General features: G+C 50.8%; 2 protein-coding genes across 21 annotated transcripts in view; one reads left to right on the forward strand and one right to left on the reverse strand.

Annotated features, from left to right (window-relative positions):
* Chdh (choline dehydrogenase) overlaps positions 1–10,449 on the forward strand; it is a 31,220-nt gene extending 20,771 nt beyond the window's left edge. For all 8 annotated transcript variants that reach the window (XM_021182197.3, XM_029468892.2, XM_021182199.3 and 5 more), the window contains 7 exons: positions 3,437–4,196; positions 5,073–5,224; positions 5,952–6,081; positions 6,966–7,100; positions 7,610–7,752; positions 8,141–8,243; positions 8,748–10,449. In XM_021182197.3, the coding sequence (XP_021037856.1) occupies positions 3,488–4,196; positions 5,073–5,224; positions 5,952–6,081; positions 6,966–7,100; positions 7,610–7,752; positions 8,141–8,243; positions 8,748–9,166 (1,791 nt within the window). In that variant the 5' untranslated portion in view covers positions 3,437–3,487 and the 3' untranslated portion in view covers positions 9,167–10,449. The remainder of the gene's footprint in view (positions 1–3,436; positions 4,197–5,072; positions 5,225–5,951; positions 6,082–6,965; positions 7,101–7,609; positions 7,753–8,140; positions 8,244–8,747) is intronic.
* A 2,219-nt stretch (positions 10,450–12,668) lies between these two features.
* The window catches only part of Cacna1d (calcium voltage-gated channel subunit alpha1 D), a 322,551-nt gene continuing 318,625 nt past the window's right edge, over positions 12,669–16,594 (reverse strand). For all 13 annotated transcript variants that reach the window (XM_085828488.1, XM_085828485.1, XM_021182194.2 and 10 more), the window contains 2 exons: positions 14,973–15,293; positions 12,669–14,570 (listed from right to left, as the gene is read on the reverse strand). In XM_085828488.1, coding sequence (XP_085684614.1) covers positions 14,277–14,570; positions 14,973–15,293 — 615 coding nt within the window. In that variant the 3' untranslated portion in view covers positions 12,669–14,276. The remainder of the gene's footprint in view (positions 14,571–14,972; positions 15,294–16,594) is intronic.

The raw sequence follows: 16,594 nt of genomic DNA on the forward strand, positions 1-16,594 counted from the left end.
CTTTGAAGCTTCTGTTTGGTTGTCAGTGACTTTAAGAAGTCAACATCGGGGTCTTCTTTACCATCACTGGCGACATAGTCCTGCAGTAGATCCCTTGCAGTCGAGTGTCTCTCTAGTACACTTCATTTCAGTGCATGGACACTGTCTCTCATCTCTGCTATTAGCTCCAAGGGGTGCCTCAATGGCCCTGAGACCTCAGGAGGAAGTGAACTTGAATTGATTCCAGGAAGACCAAGCAAAGGGCAGTCTCCCTCTGTGCAGGCGTGACCCCACTTGACATTTACTACACCTTACATTTTGAACCTGAGTACCGATGCACCAATGGGCTGATTGCTGACCTTTGTGTCATCTTTGCCTTATTGGTCTCCTGGAGTTCTTTTCTGCCATTCATATTTGTATTCTGTGTCTTCTCCCATTTCCTTCTTTCACTTTGCCTTCTTTAACTCCTGGTGGGGTGGCATGCGTGACCTTCAGGCTACTCCTCACCAGCTCCTTCCCTGTAAGCAGTCTTCCAGCACGAGGTGCTTGCTCTCTGAGGTACTACCGCCTGAATCTGTTCCCTTTTGTCATGTGATCTTTTCTCTTCTGCCATCTACACTTTCTTGATATTGGATTTGGATGCAGGAAGAAAGTCCTTTTCTGCACATGAAATGCGTGAATGCTTATCCCATTTTGGAGTCCGAGGTAGGGAAACCAGCCTGTAGGTCTCTGAGGGATGCACACAAACCCAGAGCCCCATGAACTGATTTTCACAGTGAAATGTTTCACACGACGAACACCCGGGGACCAAACCGCTTGAATGTGCTACGTAAGTTTGTCTGTTTTTATGTAGAACTGGAATCAAAACCCTAAAAACATTTTAAATTTGTGTGTGTGTGTGTGTGTGTGATGTGCGTGTGATGTGCAAGTGTAACACAGGATGTTGTGGCATGTGTGTGGAGGTCAGAGGACAGTTGGTGGGGAAATAGTTCTCTCCTACCACGTGGTCTCCAAGGTCCTGGATTCAGATCCAGGCCATCATCCTGGAGAGCAGGTACTTATTACCTTCTGAACCTGCTCGTACAAACTATCTGGATTTGAGTTCTAAAATTTAGTTGAGAGATTTTTCTTGTCTGGCCACCTTCCCCTCCTAGCCCCAGCTGCACTGGCCCTCTGTAAGTCCCATCCCAGGAGGCTTATTCATCGTTGTTCGTAAGTGATACTGACCTATAGTTCTCTTTTCTTTGATGTTTTGTCTGTCTGGTTTTGGTTTTAGTGTGGTGCTGGCCTTTTAGATTGGGTAAAGACATGTTCTCTCTGTTTCTTCTGACAGAGACTAGAGAGAATCAGGGAGTGCTCACCCTTAGGTGTTTGGGAGAACTCTCCTGGCACCCATCTCTCTGTGTTTGCTACTTTGTCTTGGACTGTTGTTATTTTCTATGTATATTGGCTCATCCTAGTATCTTGTTTCTTCTCACAAGGTGTGTGTGCATTTCGACACACTGTATCTTTGGTGGAACCGATCTATTTGTGTCTAGTTCTCCTGCTTGGACTCCACTTACCCACACTTTAGCATGATGGTCTAAAAGCTCCCCAAGTCCCCGTTTTTCTCCTCCGTCCCTTTTTCTCTTCTCCCTTCACATTTTCATCTAGAAACATCTCTTCCCCTAATCTTCAATGTCACTGCTCTCCTCCTGTTATATCTAATCAAAACTCCTCTGTCCTAGCATCGGACTTTTTCTTGCATTTTTTGCTTTTAAAATCAGATCGATCATTTCCAATTTTTCTATTGATTTATTAGTGGGGTGTGAGGGTGTACTATGGCACAGTATGGACATGGAGGTCACAAGGCAACTTTTGAGAGCTGGGGACCCCTCCTTCCATATATTTGAGGCAGGGTCTCTCTGGTTTCTGCCATACATGAACTCTAGGCTAGTTGGCCCACAAACTTCTGGATGATTCTCCTGTCTCTATCTCTCATCTCACTGTAGGAGTGCTGGCTTTTATTTACATGGGTCCTAGTGATTAAACTGGGGTCATCAGGCTTATGAAGTAAGCGCCCTTGCCCACAGAGTCACCTTTGCAGACCACTGATACTTAAAGTCCCTTCAACATGTCCTCTTGTCAATGAAATCATTTCTAGTAGCTGTGACCTTGACTTTGAGTCTTTGTCTGATAGTTACAACACCTGGGGGGTCTGGTTCTGTTGCTTGCTTTCTCTCTTTGTAAAGAGTGTATTTGTGTGTTTCCACATTATAATGGAATACTGACATGTGTAGCAGTCTAATGGAGATGGGTAATGGTGTCCTCTTACAAAGGCTGCAACTATCCTGGCAGGGCATTGGGGGAAATGAGTCCATCCCTGGGAGAGCAGAGCACGGGCATTGCTACCCTGGAGCTGGGGGTGGAGGGGACTCTCTGCAAAATTCTTGCTCCAGAAGGCCCTACCACTTTTTGTCACATAGGTGTGGGCCTTCCTATGTCCCCTCCCTCTTCTTCCAGGAAGGCCCTGGTTACCTGGTTACCTGATACAGGACTGAGGGAAAGCTAGGGGGATTTGTCATCATCTGCATCTGGGTAGGCCAAAGCTGACAAGGGACTTTTTAGTCCTTTCATTTCAGCTTCGGGGTAGACTAGAGGTTGTTGTTGGGGTTGCGGGGTTCAGCTGCTCTTGTCCCCAGGAGGTCAGTGGCATACTTAGGCCGTTCTCAACCTTTGCACCAAGCATGCGGGACATTGGCATATACAGGTCTGAGCAGGTCGCTTTCCATACACACATATATTTACATGTAGCAACTATTGAAGAAAAAGAGGCTATGACTTTGAAAGAGAGTGAGATGGGGTACCTGGGGGAAAAGGGAAAGATATCAAAAGCAAAAACAAATCAACATTATTTTTAGGCCACTGGCATTTCTCTGTCAAAGCTACCGCTTTACAAGTTGACCTTGCAAAGTGTGGCTGTGACCTTGTGTCCTAGTGTGTCCTGGGATCTCTCAGGCTGTGAGCTCCCAAGTCTTGGTCCCTCAGCCTACTTTGTCTCCATCTGGAGAGCTTTTCTGGTTTTTTTCTTTTTTTCTTTTTCTTTTTTTTTTCCCTGTGCATTCCTGTAATAAAATGCAGCGTCCTGACTGCAGTAAGGAGAATAGCCCCTTGTCGGTCAGGCTGGAAAGCCTTCCTCCCGTTTAGCAGCTAGATGCCCAGTCTCCAAGTTCCTATGGCCATCTCAGGAAAATTGTCCAGGGAACCCCCAAGCCTGTGGAGGGGCCTCCCCTCTTCCCCAATGCCCACTCTGGACTACTATCTCCGTGATAAAATCTCTACTTCAGGTTCTACCTCCCCAGGGCAGTGGCTATCATGCGCCATGGCCTTGCCCAAGCTAGGCATAACCAACCAGCTCCAGGCTGCTTCTGCATATGCAGTGAAGTTGAGAGTCTTACAACCATGTTTCGTGTTCTAGGAAAAGACTCTTCCAACTCCTGTCGGTGGATAGAGGAACTGGGCTGGAAGCATGTGGCAGGTCCTTAGAGGCTGGAGGAAAGGAGGTCAGAGCCTGCGTGGAGCCCTGGCATGGGCTGTGCGGGGCCAGCCGTGCCCCCCTTTCAGCCGCACTGTTGCCAGTGTGGTCAAGGATGAGTACACCTTTGTGGTGGTGGGCGCAGGCTCTGCTGGCTGTGTGCTGGCTAGTCGGCTCACCGAGGACCCGGATCATCGGGTGCTGCTGCTGGAGGCAGGGCCTAAGGACTTGTTGATGGGGAGCAAGCGGCTTCAGTGGAAGATCCACATGCCGGCTGCCCTTGTGTCCAACCTGTGCGATGACAAATACAACTGGTACTATCACACTGAGCCTCAGCCCGGCATGGACGGCCGCGTGCTGTACTGGCCACGAGGCCGGGTCTGGGGCGGCTCCTCATCCCTCAATGCCATGGTCTACATCCGAGGACACGCCGAGGACTATAACCGCTGGCACCGCGGAGGTGCTGAGGGTTGGGACTATGCACACTGCCTGCCCTACTTCCGCAAGGCGCAGACACATGAGCTGGGTGCCAATATGTACCGCGGTGGGGACGGCCCACTGCATGTGTCTCGGGGCAAGACCAACCACCCACTTCACCAGGCCTTCCTGCAGGCAGCACGTCAGGCTGGATACCCCATCACTGAAGACATGAATGGCTTCCAACAGGAGGGCTTCGGCTGGATGGACATGACCGTCCACCAAGGTACCAATTTAAAAAAAAAAAAAATTAATGGATATGAGTACACTGTAGCTCTCTTCAGACACACCAGAAAAGGGCACCGGATCTATTACAGAGGGTTGTGAGCATTGAACTCAGCACCTCTGGAAGAGCAGTCAGTGCTCTTAACAAATGAGCCATCTCTCTAGCCCCCAGGGTACTGATTTTTAATAGCCCCCACCTCTAATTATAGGCATCCCTGCTGCCTCCATCATGGTCAGTAAGCAAATCAGCATGGTGTTTGGTGAGAGGGAGATACTATAACTCCCCCTAGGTATCACAGGATACAACCCAATACTTGGGTATTCACTGTGCCTCTAGGTCATGCAGTATAGCAGAGGTGACTTTAGAGTTCCCAGGGACCTGTCCAGCCTGGATAGGGCAGCCAAACCCTATAGTCACAGATCTAGGAAGCTGAGAGAGGTAGGGACTTCAGTCCTGTGGTACCTGTAGCCAGGGAAAACACAGTGGCCCCCACTAGGGGTAGGGGTTGGAAGGCAGGGGCTGTGGAAGAGTGAAGGAACAGCTCTGTGTAATGAATAATGTATGGCGTTATAGAGACTTGCAGATGAGCAAGCTGAGGCAGAAAGAGACAGCACAAGACCATCGTGTCCCAGCTATCACCTCTTGCTAGATGGATGCAAGTAGACAGACAGCTCTACCCTTGCACACAGCAGGATAGAGCAAACCATGGGGCTCTCAATAGTTGGACTGCAGGGTAGGATATCCAGGTCACAGACATACCTTTGAAGGTGGGCCTTGCATTGTCAAGAGAGGGCTAGGTTTGCTTTCCCCAGTAGGTTCATGCCCAGGCACAAGGGAAGGGCAGCAGGCCACGGCTGACCTTGCTCCATCCTGCAGGGAAGCGCTGGAGCACAGCCTGTGCCTACTTGCACCCGGTGCTGAGCCGCCCCAACCTCAGGGCTGAGGTCCAGACACTTGTAAGCAGAGTGCTGTTTGAGGGCACCCGTGCAGTGGGTGTGGAGTACATCAAGGACGGCCAGAGCCACAAGGTGAGTTGACTCCTATGGAACGTGTGGGGACTGAAGAGGGCAGGAAGGGGACAGGCAATCAGGGTCTTGCTCCTGTCCCCCAGCGACGTGCTCTTGGTCCTAGGATGAGTTGACAGCCAGTAGCAGTGGCAGGATTGTCCCTGGGGTCCCACAGGATGTAGAGGTCAGAAGACCTCAACTCCTGCCACCCGCAGATTCCATGGTCCCTTGTGCCTCCATAAGCCTCTGCCTGTCACATCTACCCCCACGAGAGTCCTCTAGTATATGGTTTCAGGGTTCTGGCCTGCTAGAAACCATTAAATCAACCCTAGAAGTTTAAAAATCCACAAATGGAATCATATTTGGTGCTTTTCTTCGCTTGGCAATATGTCAGAGATGGCCTTCCCCCGCCTTCCCTTCTCAGGAGATCTGACTATTTGTGTGCTTGCTTCAAACCATTGAGGTGTATGCTATCATCTCACTCGAGCTCTACCCCCCACCCCCATTTCCAAGGCCCCTGTTACAGCTGTTACTTAGAGTCACCCATGGGGACTCTGTGCAGATCATTTTTAAGTAGCCTGCCAGCCAGCCCCCTCCTCTGTTCTCTATCTAGGATCTGAGAACAGATTCTCCACAGTGGTGTAATTTCCAAAGGCCCAGCAATGGCTAGAACTGGGTGCCTCTCCACGGGGCAGTCAAAGAGCTGGCTTTTCAGGAAGAGTGATTGGTCGAGCTCTGCCTCTTCCAGGCTTACGTCAGCAGGGAGGTGATCCTGAGCGGGGGAGCCATCAACTCTCCACAGCTGCTCATGCTCTCTGGCGTCGGCAATGCAGATGACCTCAGGAAACTGGATATCCCTGTGGTGTGCCACCTGCCTGGTGAGTCTGACTGCTGCCCGGAAGGTAGCTCTGTACAACCTAGCAGCTTGTTGTTTGAAGTGGCGGTGGGATGCTTCTTGAAGGTGTCACATCCTTCGTTCCTATACATCTGAGGGCATCTGGGTCTCACTGGACACTCCTATCCCTGGACCCCAGGTCTTTATGCTATTTTCCTTCACCCTCCCTTAGGCAGCTTCTGCACCCTTTAGGAGAGCATCCTGTAGCAGGCGTGGGGCTGAGATTACCACCAGGACAGGGTTGTGGTGTGAGAGATCTATCCCTAAGATTTACCAGTTGCTCTAAGCACAAATGAGGCCAACCTATGGCTCCAGAGCAAGCCACTGTTCAGGTGAAGATCCAAGCTTCATCTTAGAAAGGGCGTGTTGTGTCCCTGAGGGCTGGCCTTTCTCAGGAAGCTTTCCTGGAGGCCTATGGAAGCAGTCTGTGTGTCCTGACTGCCCAGTGTACCCTTGATCTTGCATGAGCTTGACTAGGGTCTGTTGGGACTGCCTCTCCCTTAACAGGCTGGGGGAGACGATGGAGCTGACAAGTGTCAGCCTGGCCAGCGCACACATAGTGACACTTCCCAAGTGCAGTACCTGTTGTAACTGTGGGCCCTGTCCTTGGAGGGCGCTGCTGAGGAGGGCTGACCAAGGGCACCTGAGTGACTGCTGTAGAGAGAGTGACAGAGTGGGTGGTTTTAGCAGCATTGGAGAAAGAGCCGGACTTGTCTGAGAGAGCAGAAGGCGTGCCTCAGGGAAGCAACTTCCAAGCTGGGGGCCAGGGCAGGCAGGAAGACAAAGCGGACTAGAGAGAAGCTTCCAAAGCCAGGGGTTCACCCCTGTGTCCGCCATTTTTTCCCTAACCATTCCTTCCTGTGCCAGGAGTTGGGCAGAACCTGCAGGACCACCTGGAGGTCTACGTTCAGCAAGCGTGCACACAACCCATCACCCTCCACTCTGCCCAGAAGCCTCTGCGGAAGGTCTGCATCGGCCTGGAGTGGCTCTGGAGCTACACAGGTGGGGGCTGCCTCCTGGGGTACTTGGTGGCTACGGTCTGTGGGCATCGTGGTTTTCTTCCTGAAGAGCCAAGACAGGCCTCAGGTTGCTAGGTATAAAGCCAGGTGACAACCCAAGCCAATTTTTCCACTCTGTGAAGTGAGGGCACAAAGGTCCTGTCTGGCAGGTCTCTGCGAGGGGACAAGAGGCAGTAGTAGCACACGTCGAGGGACTGAGCAAGAACCTTGCTCGAGGTGACGCTCACTGAGCAGCAAGACGAAGAGCTCATAACACAAGTGGCCTTGGCAGACCTGACGCCCCTCGCTTAGCATGGAGCTAGTGTTTTTAAAGTTGTAACGCTGGGTATGGCTGCCCGGGGAAAGAAGAAAGGTTATGGACAAACCTGGTGCCGAGCCCTGAGCCCCAAGGCCAGGAGGATAGACACGGGGGAGAAGAGGGACACCGGGTAGAGCTGGGCCATCTGCTGTACCCTGACCAGCTCTTCTGCCTTGTCCTCATGTGACCTTCAGGGGACGGAGCCACAGCCCATCTTGAGACCGGAGGGTTCATCCGCAGCCGACCTGGGGTCACTCATCCGGACATCCAGTTCCACTTCCTGCCATCGCAAGTGATTGACCATGGGCGGAAACCCACCCAGCAGGAAGCTTACCAGGTATGCAGCCATCCATGGCCAGAGACTCTGCCTCCACGCTCCTGCATTAGAATAGATGTTCATGGTGTTATCTGTCCCACCATGGAGACCTCCATTTAGTACTCTGCCCACAATGCCTACTGTCTGACTGGAGGGGGAAAGGGAGCCCCAGGGATTGAGCCCAGGGGTCTGCCCACAGGATGTGTTGAGGGGAGGACATGTTACAGTGACTTCCTCAGCCCGGGGATCGTCCCAAGAAAGTTTCAGACAAAGGAGTAAAGGCCAGACAGGATGGAGGGCTGTATACTAAATGCTGAGTGCCCACCCACAGGGAACCTGGGGCTTCTCTAAGTGTCTGAGCTGTAGCTAATGGAGATTACTGTGAACTGTTACCTCTGAACCCTTCTAGGTGCATGTGGGAACCATGAGGGCCACGAGTGTGGGCTGGCTGAAACTGAGAAGCGCCAACCCCCGGGACCACCCTGTGATCTATCCCAACTACTTGTCAACAGGTAACAACCCAGACGCTGCTTTTGTATCCCCTGGGCCTGCCATCGAGTTAGGGAATGTTAATAAGGTTCCGTTTGTCCCTCACCCTTACTCTGGATCCTAGTGCTTAACACCGGGGTTGCCTTCAGTTCTAGGTCACACAAGGTAGCCTGGGCCTCACAGCACAGCAGGACAGAGGTACCACTTTCAGGCCCATCTGTAGGAGGGACAATTGCCAGGCCTGTGCGTACTACCTGCCTGGCCTTCCCCGCCAGAGAGCACGCTGTATTCCCAAGCCTGCCTCTTTGCACGCACCACAGAGACTCATGCCTCATGAGCAAGGTTTCACCTCCCAGCCACATGGCAGCAGGGATAGACTATACATCTTTACCCCTGGCACTGTTTGTCTAGGATACTTGGTCGTCACTAACTGCCTCTGTAGCATGGTTCTCCATGTCCCTGTCCTTTGTCCCCTGGTTTGGCCAGCAGAGTAAGAGAAGGGGACCTCACTTATTTCTCCTCCACAGAAACCGATGTCGAGGACTTCCGTCAGTGTGTGAGGCTGTCACGAGAAATTTTTGCCCAAGAAGCCTTGGCTCCCTTTCGGGGAAAAGAGCTGCAGCCCGGAAGCCACGTCCAGTCAGACAAAGAGATAGATGCCTTTGTGCGGGCAAAGGCGGACAGTGCTTACCACCCCTCCTGCACCTGTAAGATGGGCCAGTCCTCTGACCCCACTGCGGTGGTTGACGTGCAGACCAAGGTCATTGGCGTAGAAAACCTCAGGGTCATTGATGCCTCCATCATGCCCAGCGTGGTCAGTGGCAACCTGAACGCTCCCACGGTAATGATTGCAGAGAAAGCAGCCGACATTATTAAGGGACACCCTGCACTCGAGGACAAGAATGTTCCTGTCTACAAGCCCCAGACTCTGGACACCCAGCGTTAAGACAGACAGCCATTGCCTAAGGACGACAGAGGAACTCAGGCCAAACCAAGAGATCCAGCCAGTACAGCCCTGCCCTAGATATTTCTGAAACGGTATAGATACTTGGGACCCAGATACCCTGACTCTTGGCTCAGACTTTCATGGTTTCTGAGGAAATGAGGTCATGGTAGGCAGTGAGGCAAGTCCGTTTTCCCAGTGTCTCTCTGATGCCCCTCCACAAAAAGCCTAGCAAGCAAGCTGGGGCCCTCTGCCTGGCCGCCTGCCGTTAGCAGGCGGGGTAGCTAACATGGTTTTCTTGTCTCCAGTTCAGAGCTCTGCTTCCAGGAAGGACTAGGATGATCCTTTCCCTGGTCTCCCACCTGAGGCCATTCCTGCAAAGTCAGGGTGGTTGAACTGGACCTGGCTCTCTAAGGAAGCTTTAGCTGAAGCCAAGAGGCAGGCAACAGCTCAGCCAGGCTGGTAACCTGAGCTCATGTCCCCGATTAGAGGGACAGGCAGCAGCTAGAGGATGCCTCATCCCCCTCTGCACTTCTCTCCTGCCCTGATTTAAATCTAAAGGGTGAGGCGCAGGGACGAGGGCTCAGGTGACTGCACAACTCATGCCTACCTCTCTGGTTCTCATCTTATGAAACCGTCCAGGTGAGAGGCTTGCAGGACGTTGTTCAAGAAAAGGCCATTTTGGCCTCACTGCCAAAGGTTTTATTGTTTAACCCTTACCACACAAAAGTGCAGGAGTATAGAGTCAGTCCCACATGCCAGTCACTACCTCATGCCAAGGACATGAGCCCACAAGGTCCTTTCATGGTGGCCCTGGAAGTGGCCCAGGCACCAGAGCTACTTCTGCTGACAGGGCTGGCCGTTTCTTATTCTCTAGACGTGAGAACAGAGAGCATGGCACCAAGGCTGATGGAGAACAGCAAAGGACTTTGAGGTGAAAGATAAACCAGCTAGAATTTGAGTCTGGGGTCAGAGGAGCAGATACCAGCAGCATTTACAAGAGCTCTTTGATCTGGAAATTCCTCATAAATTTCGATGTAACCGATAACTTAATTTTTGAGCCAAGATGCCTCGTTCCGACTGTTCTTACGAGAGAATGAGGGTCAGATGCATTGTAGGTTAGTTTTCCTGAAGATGTCCAAAGCCATCGTCTGTAGTAGGGAAGGAAGGGATCGCTGTATAGAAATCACATTGCTGAGTGAAGAAGAGAGGGGAAATAGCAGGATTCCAGGGTCCCCTAGGGTTCAAAAACAAATTATAAACCATCACTTTTACTTTGCAAACCAGGTTGCCTTTATTTCATCTTACCTGCCTTGCCTTTTGTTTTTTGTTTTTTTCCTGTTCCAAAAGGAGGTCAAGGAAATCCTAGGTCTGCCAAGAGATCCTTACAGGGCAGGTGTTAGACAGCCGTCATCCGTAGCATCTTTAGCAGCACAGGTGTCACCCCTGGGAGGGCCATGTTCTCCTCTCAGGCTCAGCGGTGTTTGAGAATAAGTGAAGATCAACCTGGCGTGCTCCTCAGTCGCAGTTGGGCCTTTCTCTCACTTCAGCATAGGGAGGCTGGCTTCACGTGCTGACATGATTTAGCCACGTAAGGAAACGAGTTTCCGGAGACAAGAAGTCAATGTTACATGCCCAGAACTCACAGATGTCCACGTCAGGACAGAACATGTGCTTTGGAGGGATCCTCGCTGAAGCCCCCATAGCTATTCCAGTTTCCAGTCCAAACAGAATGGATGAACATGCAGGAGAGTCTTGCCTGCGGTGCCGAATCCACATGCTGGGGTTGTCTGGAAGTCCCAGTGCCACAAGGGAGCCAGAGTGGTAGAATGGTATAGTCCTGCTTCCGTTCTAAAGTGGGGTTCACACAGGCAGTTAAGATTGAGTCTCCTGGGGAAACTGGACAGGCTTAGTTAAGTAGGCTCGTTGGCAAAGAGCCTGTAATACTCCAAACATGGAAGGCCACATGTTGCCAAAACCAGTACCTGCACACCTAGCAAGCATGTGCCCCAGGATTGACTCCTAGCACTAAAAAGAACTGTGGGGAGCCCTGCTGTGTTGATGGGACTTGGGCCCACCTCACTGTTGGCCAAGTGTGTTCCTGACAGGGTCACAGACAGATCATGGATGGAGACAGGGACAACTTGCTAGCATGACCAGACAACCTCATAGAAGCAGAAGGTGGGGACACTGTAACACATGAGCCCTGCCTCATTTCCATAAATTCAAATAGATTCTTCTCACCGCCCCCACACTACATCCCTCAGGCCCCAAGGTTTTTCATATTTCCACTGATAAACTACCACAATATCAAACCTAATGCAAATATTTTAATCTTCAAATTTGGAGGGGGGGGGGGAGAACATGACCTACCTCCTAGCCCCTGCTGGCTGGGCTGTTGTATATTCAACCACTCTCTTCACCCTTGTTCTGAAATCAGAGACCGGAGACCGAGCCTCTCCCTAGGTCTCCACTGCCCTCTGGGAAAGCGCAGCTGGAGTGGGTTTTGTGAGAGGTGTGCCCATGATTTGGTGGTGTTTGTACAAGTAAACCAACACTCCATCCTCCCCAAATAAAGGCCGAGCTGATAAAGATCGTAGATAGTAAAAAGCACACAGCACGGAATAGAGCTGGTCTGGCTTAAGAGCTGGACCACTGTGAAGTGGGTAGTGCACCCCAGCTATGCTCTCTTCAAGTGGCTAGGGCTACACCCTCAAAGGGCTACACCTTCTAGAACGATGGAGCACAAGTCCACATACCTCACAGACATCCCAAATGAGGTTCTTGCTGATGGTGAGCAGATCATAGTGACTTCCACCTTTTAATGTCATTAAAAGCAGGAGCTTAAACTAAAAGCAGCATTCCAAAGACCTCAATATCAGGGGGGTGGGGTGGGGCAGGGTAGGAAAACCAAAGAGCAGAACTATTTAGTCTTAAAACTTCCTTAAAGGGGAGGAAAAACCATGCTCTACAACTTCAAGTTTTTCTTACAAAGAGAAATTTAATATTAGATGAGAGGTTGAACCAGGCTTAAAGCAGACACACCGGGAAGTAGGACAGCCTGAGACGCCAGGCAGCGTTGACGGCTGACTTTGGGAACGATCACCCATTCCAGAACACGTGAGTGTGATCTGCTGATGTTACGTCGCACAGTCAGACAGACAGACAGAAACCCAGCACGACAGAGTCCAAGGTAAATGCTGATGGTGGTTTAGCCCTTTAGGAGAACAGCACTCTCTGCAGCTGGTGTGAAGTTACTATCGGCCTCGGAGACCAAGGGCAGAAAAAGCCGCCCAAAGCTCTCCCAGTAGAGCCAGCTGTGTGAGGAGAGCTCCCCCGTATGATGACATTATACAGAGTTTATTCTGAAGAATGTTTTGCATTTTAATAAAAAAAAGGCTTTATGTCAGGAAATAGTCATTTACAAACCTTGAAGTGTTTTTGCCTGCATCTGGAGTAAGAATGTCTTCCGAAGAGGTTTGCGAGGTCTTTATAATAAAATTTATTTACAAAAAAAAAAAAGTTTCCACAGGTTGTCTGTGTACTAGTTAAAAATTTTGAACCCAAATTGCTACCTGTATTTTTGATTGCAGAGAATCCTTAGGAAAGTGATGGGATGAGATCTCATGTCGCTGTCAGGAAATCTTGACAGTTCTAACGATTCCAAAGCTAACTGTCCCTAGGTGTGCAGTCAGAGTGCTTGTGTTCTCATGAAAACTTCAGCCCTTGCTCAGCTGTGTGTGACAGCTCTCGAAGAGAATCCTGCACAGCAGCTGTGAAAGGCGACAGGACTCCACAGACCACCTGCATTCACAGGACACCACGGTGCTCCCCTCTGCCCCCTCTGTGGTATACCTCCTAGATCTTAAGCATCCTTGGGGATGTGAGCAGACATGGGCCGCTCATCTGTGCAGCTCCATGTCAGAGACCCAGAAGCATCCTGCGTGGGCAGCTGAGGGAGCCAGACCAGTGGATGCCACTGGGCTGAGTAGCCACCTGGACCTGCTGCATAACTAACTGACCAGAGGGTTGTGAAAATAAAACCAAACCAAAGTCAACGGCAACCCATGTGGGTGGGAGGTGCAATATAAAATCATAGAACCCAAAGAAAAGACTGCAAATTAGTCAACTTGATATCTTACGGAAAGATAGGTTTATAGTAACTCAAAATATTTTAGAAAAAGTTCTGAAGTGCCAAGTTCTTAGGAACTCAAAAGTTTATCCCCAAAGATTCTTTTACTGAACATGTGAGAATTGGCTCTAATTCTCCTAATTCTGTTTAGCCCAAGTAAAAATACTAAGAATTTCTAGGTTTGGGTGGGAAACTACGATTGTTAGGACCCGTGGATATTGCTGCAGTTCAAATACGGTACGATAATTACAAAATATAGACCATCTCTTTACAAATACAAATTGTATATTACAAGCCATGTACAGTAAATCTATAATTTTTAAACAAACTAAACGTATCTAAGTTTTACCTGGTTTGCAAGTGCGGTACTCTTCCAGTTTACAGTTGCCCTTAATGTGACAGAACTGACCGTCTGAGTGATGGTCTCTTATGTAAACTGGCATCGCTTAACAAAACGATCCGGTCCCACTCCCCTTGTCGTGACCACTAGTGGCTGGGTTCTGATGTGTACCATTCAGAACAGCTGCACAGAAACCAGGAACCAGTGTGTTGGGGGAGGGGGCTCAGAAATGGATATGCCAGGCCCAGTGAGTGTCTGATATGCTAGACCAGTGGTTGAGGTAATGACACAGGCGTGGTGACTGTCATCACCTTTAACCTCTCTCATGTCTGCAGGCAAAGGGGCATGGGCATGCACCCTGGATGGGAGACACCAACTCCTGGGCAGCCCTCTGGCCTCTGTGCAGGCCAGATATACTGTCTTCTGAGGCACGGCCTGAGCATGTGACATAGCACATGCCAGGCCACTCAGAACCTGCTCCTACCAGGTTTATGGCTTCCTTGAGGCATGAAATCACTTGTACAAAAGTCTAATTGAGCGTTTTTCTCCCAACTAGTGCCTAAACTTTCCTAATTATGAGGCACTTTATCCCTGGCCCTCCTGTGCCCGTCTCAGGCTGGAGTCAGTCTGCCCTCACTGGGCTACAAGGTGGTAATGCAAATCATCTCATCTGCCAGGTCCTCTTCCTCTCGCCCAGGGTCTGGCTCCTCGTCACTGTAGCCAGGACCAAAGTCCTGGAGCTCATAGTCCTGGCGGTGGGAGATGGGGCCCATGTCCCCGTTGGCTCGAGGACACACACTGCCATTGAGCAGGGTGCTGGCTGCACTTTCCATCTCGTCTATGGTTAGGTCACAGGCATCGGCAATCTCATGTTTTGTCGCTGAGACAAATTTGGGGTCCCTCGCGTAGCGTCCCAAGCCTTCGGATATCAGGACCTGTACAGGAGATAGATCGATGGCATGAGGGAAGGTCTGCATCAGCTCTCGGTGCTCGGCATGCTCTGGTGACCCTGTCAGCCATGCTGCTAAACTTTATACATGACACTAACCATAAATGAGCTCAGCTCTGACGGTGTCAAAAGCTGAGTGGCTCCACAAAGCTGAGCAAGAGAGAAAGCACTGGGGACGTAGCACAGACTGGTACTGCAGGATGGGACTCTCTGGTGGGACTTGGCAGTGCCAGCTAGCTTTCACTCAGGCCTTAAATGATGTCAAAAGGCCACCCTCGGGTGGCATGGCTGCAGAGCCCACCACTGCCCCCTCCCCATGTGATCATGGCTCTCTTGTTTCTGCTGCCACCTAAGATTTGTCCAGTGGTCAAAGGCCACCCATACTCACTGCCTCCACCAGGCTGTCTGCACTCCTCTGCTTGTCGCTGTTTTTGTTCCGGAAGCTGCTGGGGACAGTCAGACTGGCTGGCGTGAAAGTCCTATAGGAGATGTCGGGTTCATCTGTGTACCAGGAACTGCGGTGTAGGGATGGCAGGCTGCCATTGACCTGGTCCATAGATTCTGAGCGGTCCACCTGGATCAAAGGGGTGTAGCATGGGCTCCAGTCTCGGTATGGAGGGGTTGCTGGAGGGGTGGCCCACGACCGGGTAGAGTGGCTCGGTGAGTACTTCTGGGCTTTACTGGAATCTAGGCCTGCAACAGCCATGATCTAAGGGGGGAAGCAGAGAGAGGTCTGAGCCTTGGTCCCAGTCTGGCATGTGGCAGCTGTGCAGAGATGCCTCTCAAAAGCCTGGGGGAAGATGCCTGTGCAGCAGAGGCCACTCAGTGAGCTGTCCAGGGAACCAGGGATTAATAAAAGACTGGGCTTCCTCTTTCTCAAAGCCATAAGGCCTTCTCTATGACTGAACTGTCAGTTACTAACTTACGTAACCACTTGAGGATGAGGAGGGACTGGGAAGATGGGTAAGCTGTGGTGTGTGAACACACTACCCAGGCCTCTCCAGGCTTCAGTACTGAAGCACACTTCAGGGACTCTGGCTCATTCGGGACAACAACCATGTCTCTCTGCTCTAAGGCCTGCCATCCTGCAGTGAGTGTTCTCTCGGCCCTGAAATGCCGGGCACAGTCACGATTCTCACATGTCCCTTATGGGAGAGCCACCTTGGGATGTCTGCTAATACCGGTTTGCACTGACACTGTAGTTGTAGCCAAGGAATCCAGGACAACCTAGGCCAGTGGCTGAGGTAAGACTTGGGATTCTGCCCAGTGGGTCACAAGCCCCTTTTAGACCTCCTCGGCTGTCTGAGTTGTGGCATTGAGTGATCTGGGCTTTCAAAAAGTTTATCTTTCTTCCATGATGATACAGGCAAATGGGCTCAGTGGTTGGGCTCACTAATTTATCTTCCAGAGGACCCAGGTTCAATCTCCAGTACCTACATGGGTAGTTTATAACCATCTGTAACTCCAGTTCTGGGGATCTGATGCCTTCTAAACCCCAAGAGCACCAGACATGCCTGTGGTGAACAGACACATATGCAGGGCATGTAAAATAAAGTAACTCCAAAACAAATATTTTAAGTGCTGGCAGAGGTGACTAGAAAATCTGCAATGGCCACTGAGTACATATGGGTTAGAGCTTGGGGTCAGAACCTCACAGAGATCCAGATTGGCTGGCTGGCTGGCTGGGTGCAGGTTTCTGACATCTCCCTTCATCAATCAGCCCACACAGCACTTCTGATGAGATAGTTCAGGAAATATAAAGACCTATGTGTGGTGGTTTGGCCCAGAGGGTGGCGTTATTAGGAGGCATGGCCTATTGGAGGAAGTGTGTCACTGTTGGGGTGGGCTTTGACAATCCTGGGCTCAGGCTCTGCTCACTGGAATGAGCGCCTTCTCCTGACTGCTTTTGGATCAAGATGTAGAACTCTTGGCTCTTCCTACAGGACCATGTCTGCCTGGATGCTGCCATGCTTCCTGTCATGATGACAGTGGACTAAACCTCTGACACTA

The sequence above is a fragment of the Mus caroli genome, unplaced genomic scaffold (genome assembly GCF_978045245.1).
Source record: "Mus caroli unplaced genomic scaffold, Mus_caroli_1 scaffold_12, whole genome shotgun sequence".
NCBI classification, from domain to species: Eukaryota; Metazoa; Chordata; class Mammalia; order Rodentia; family Muridae; genus Mus; species Mus caroli.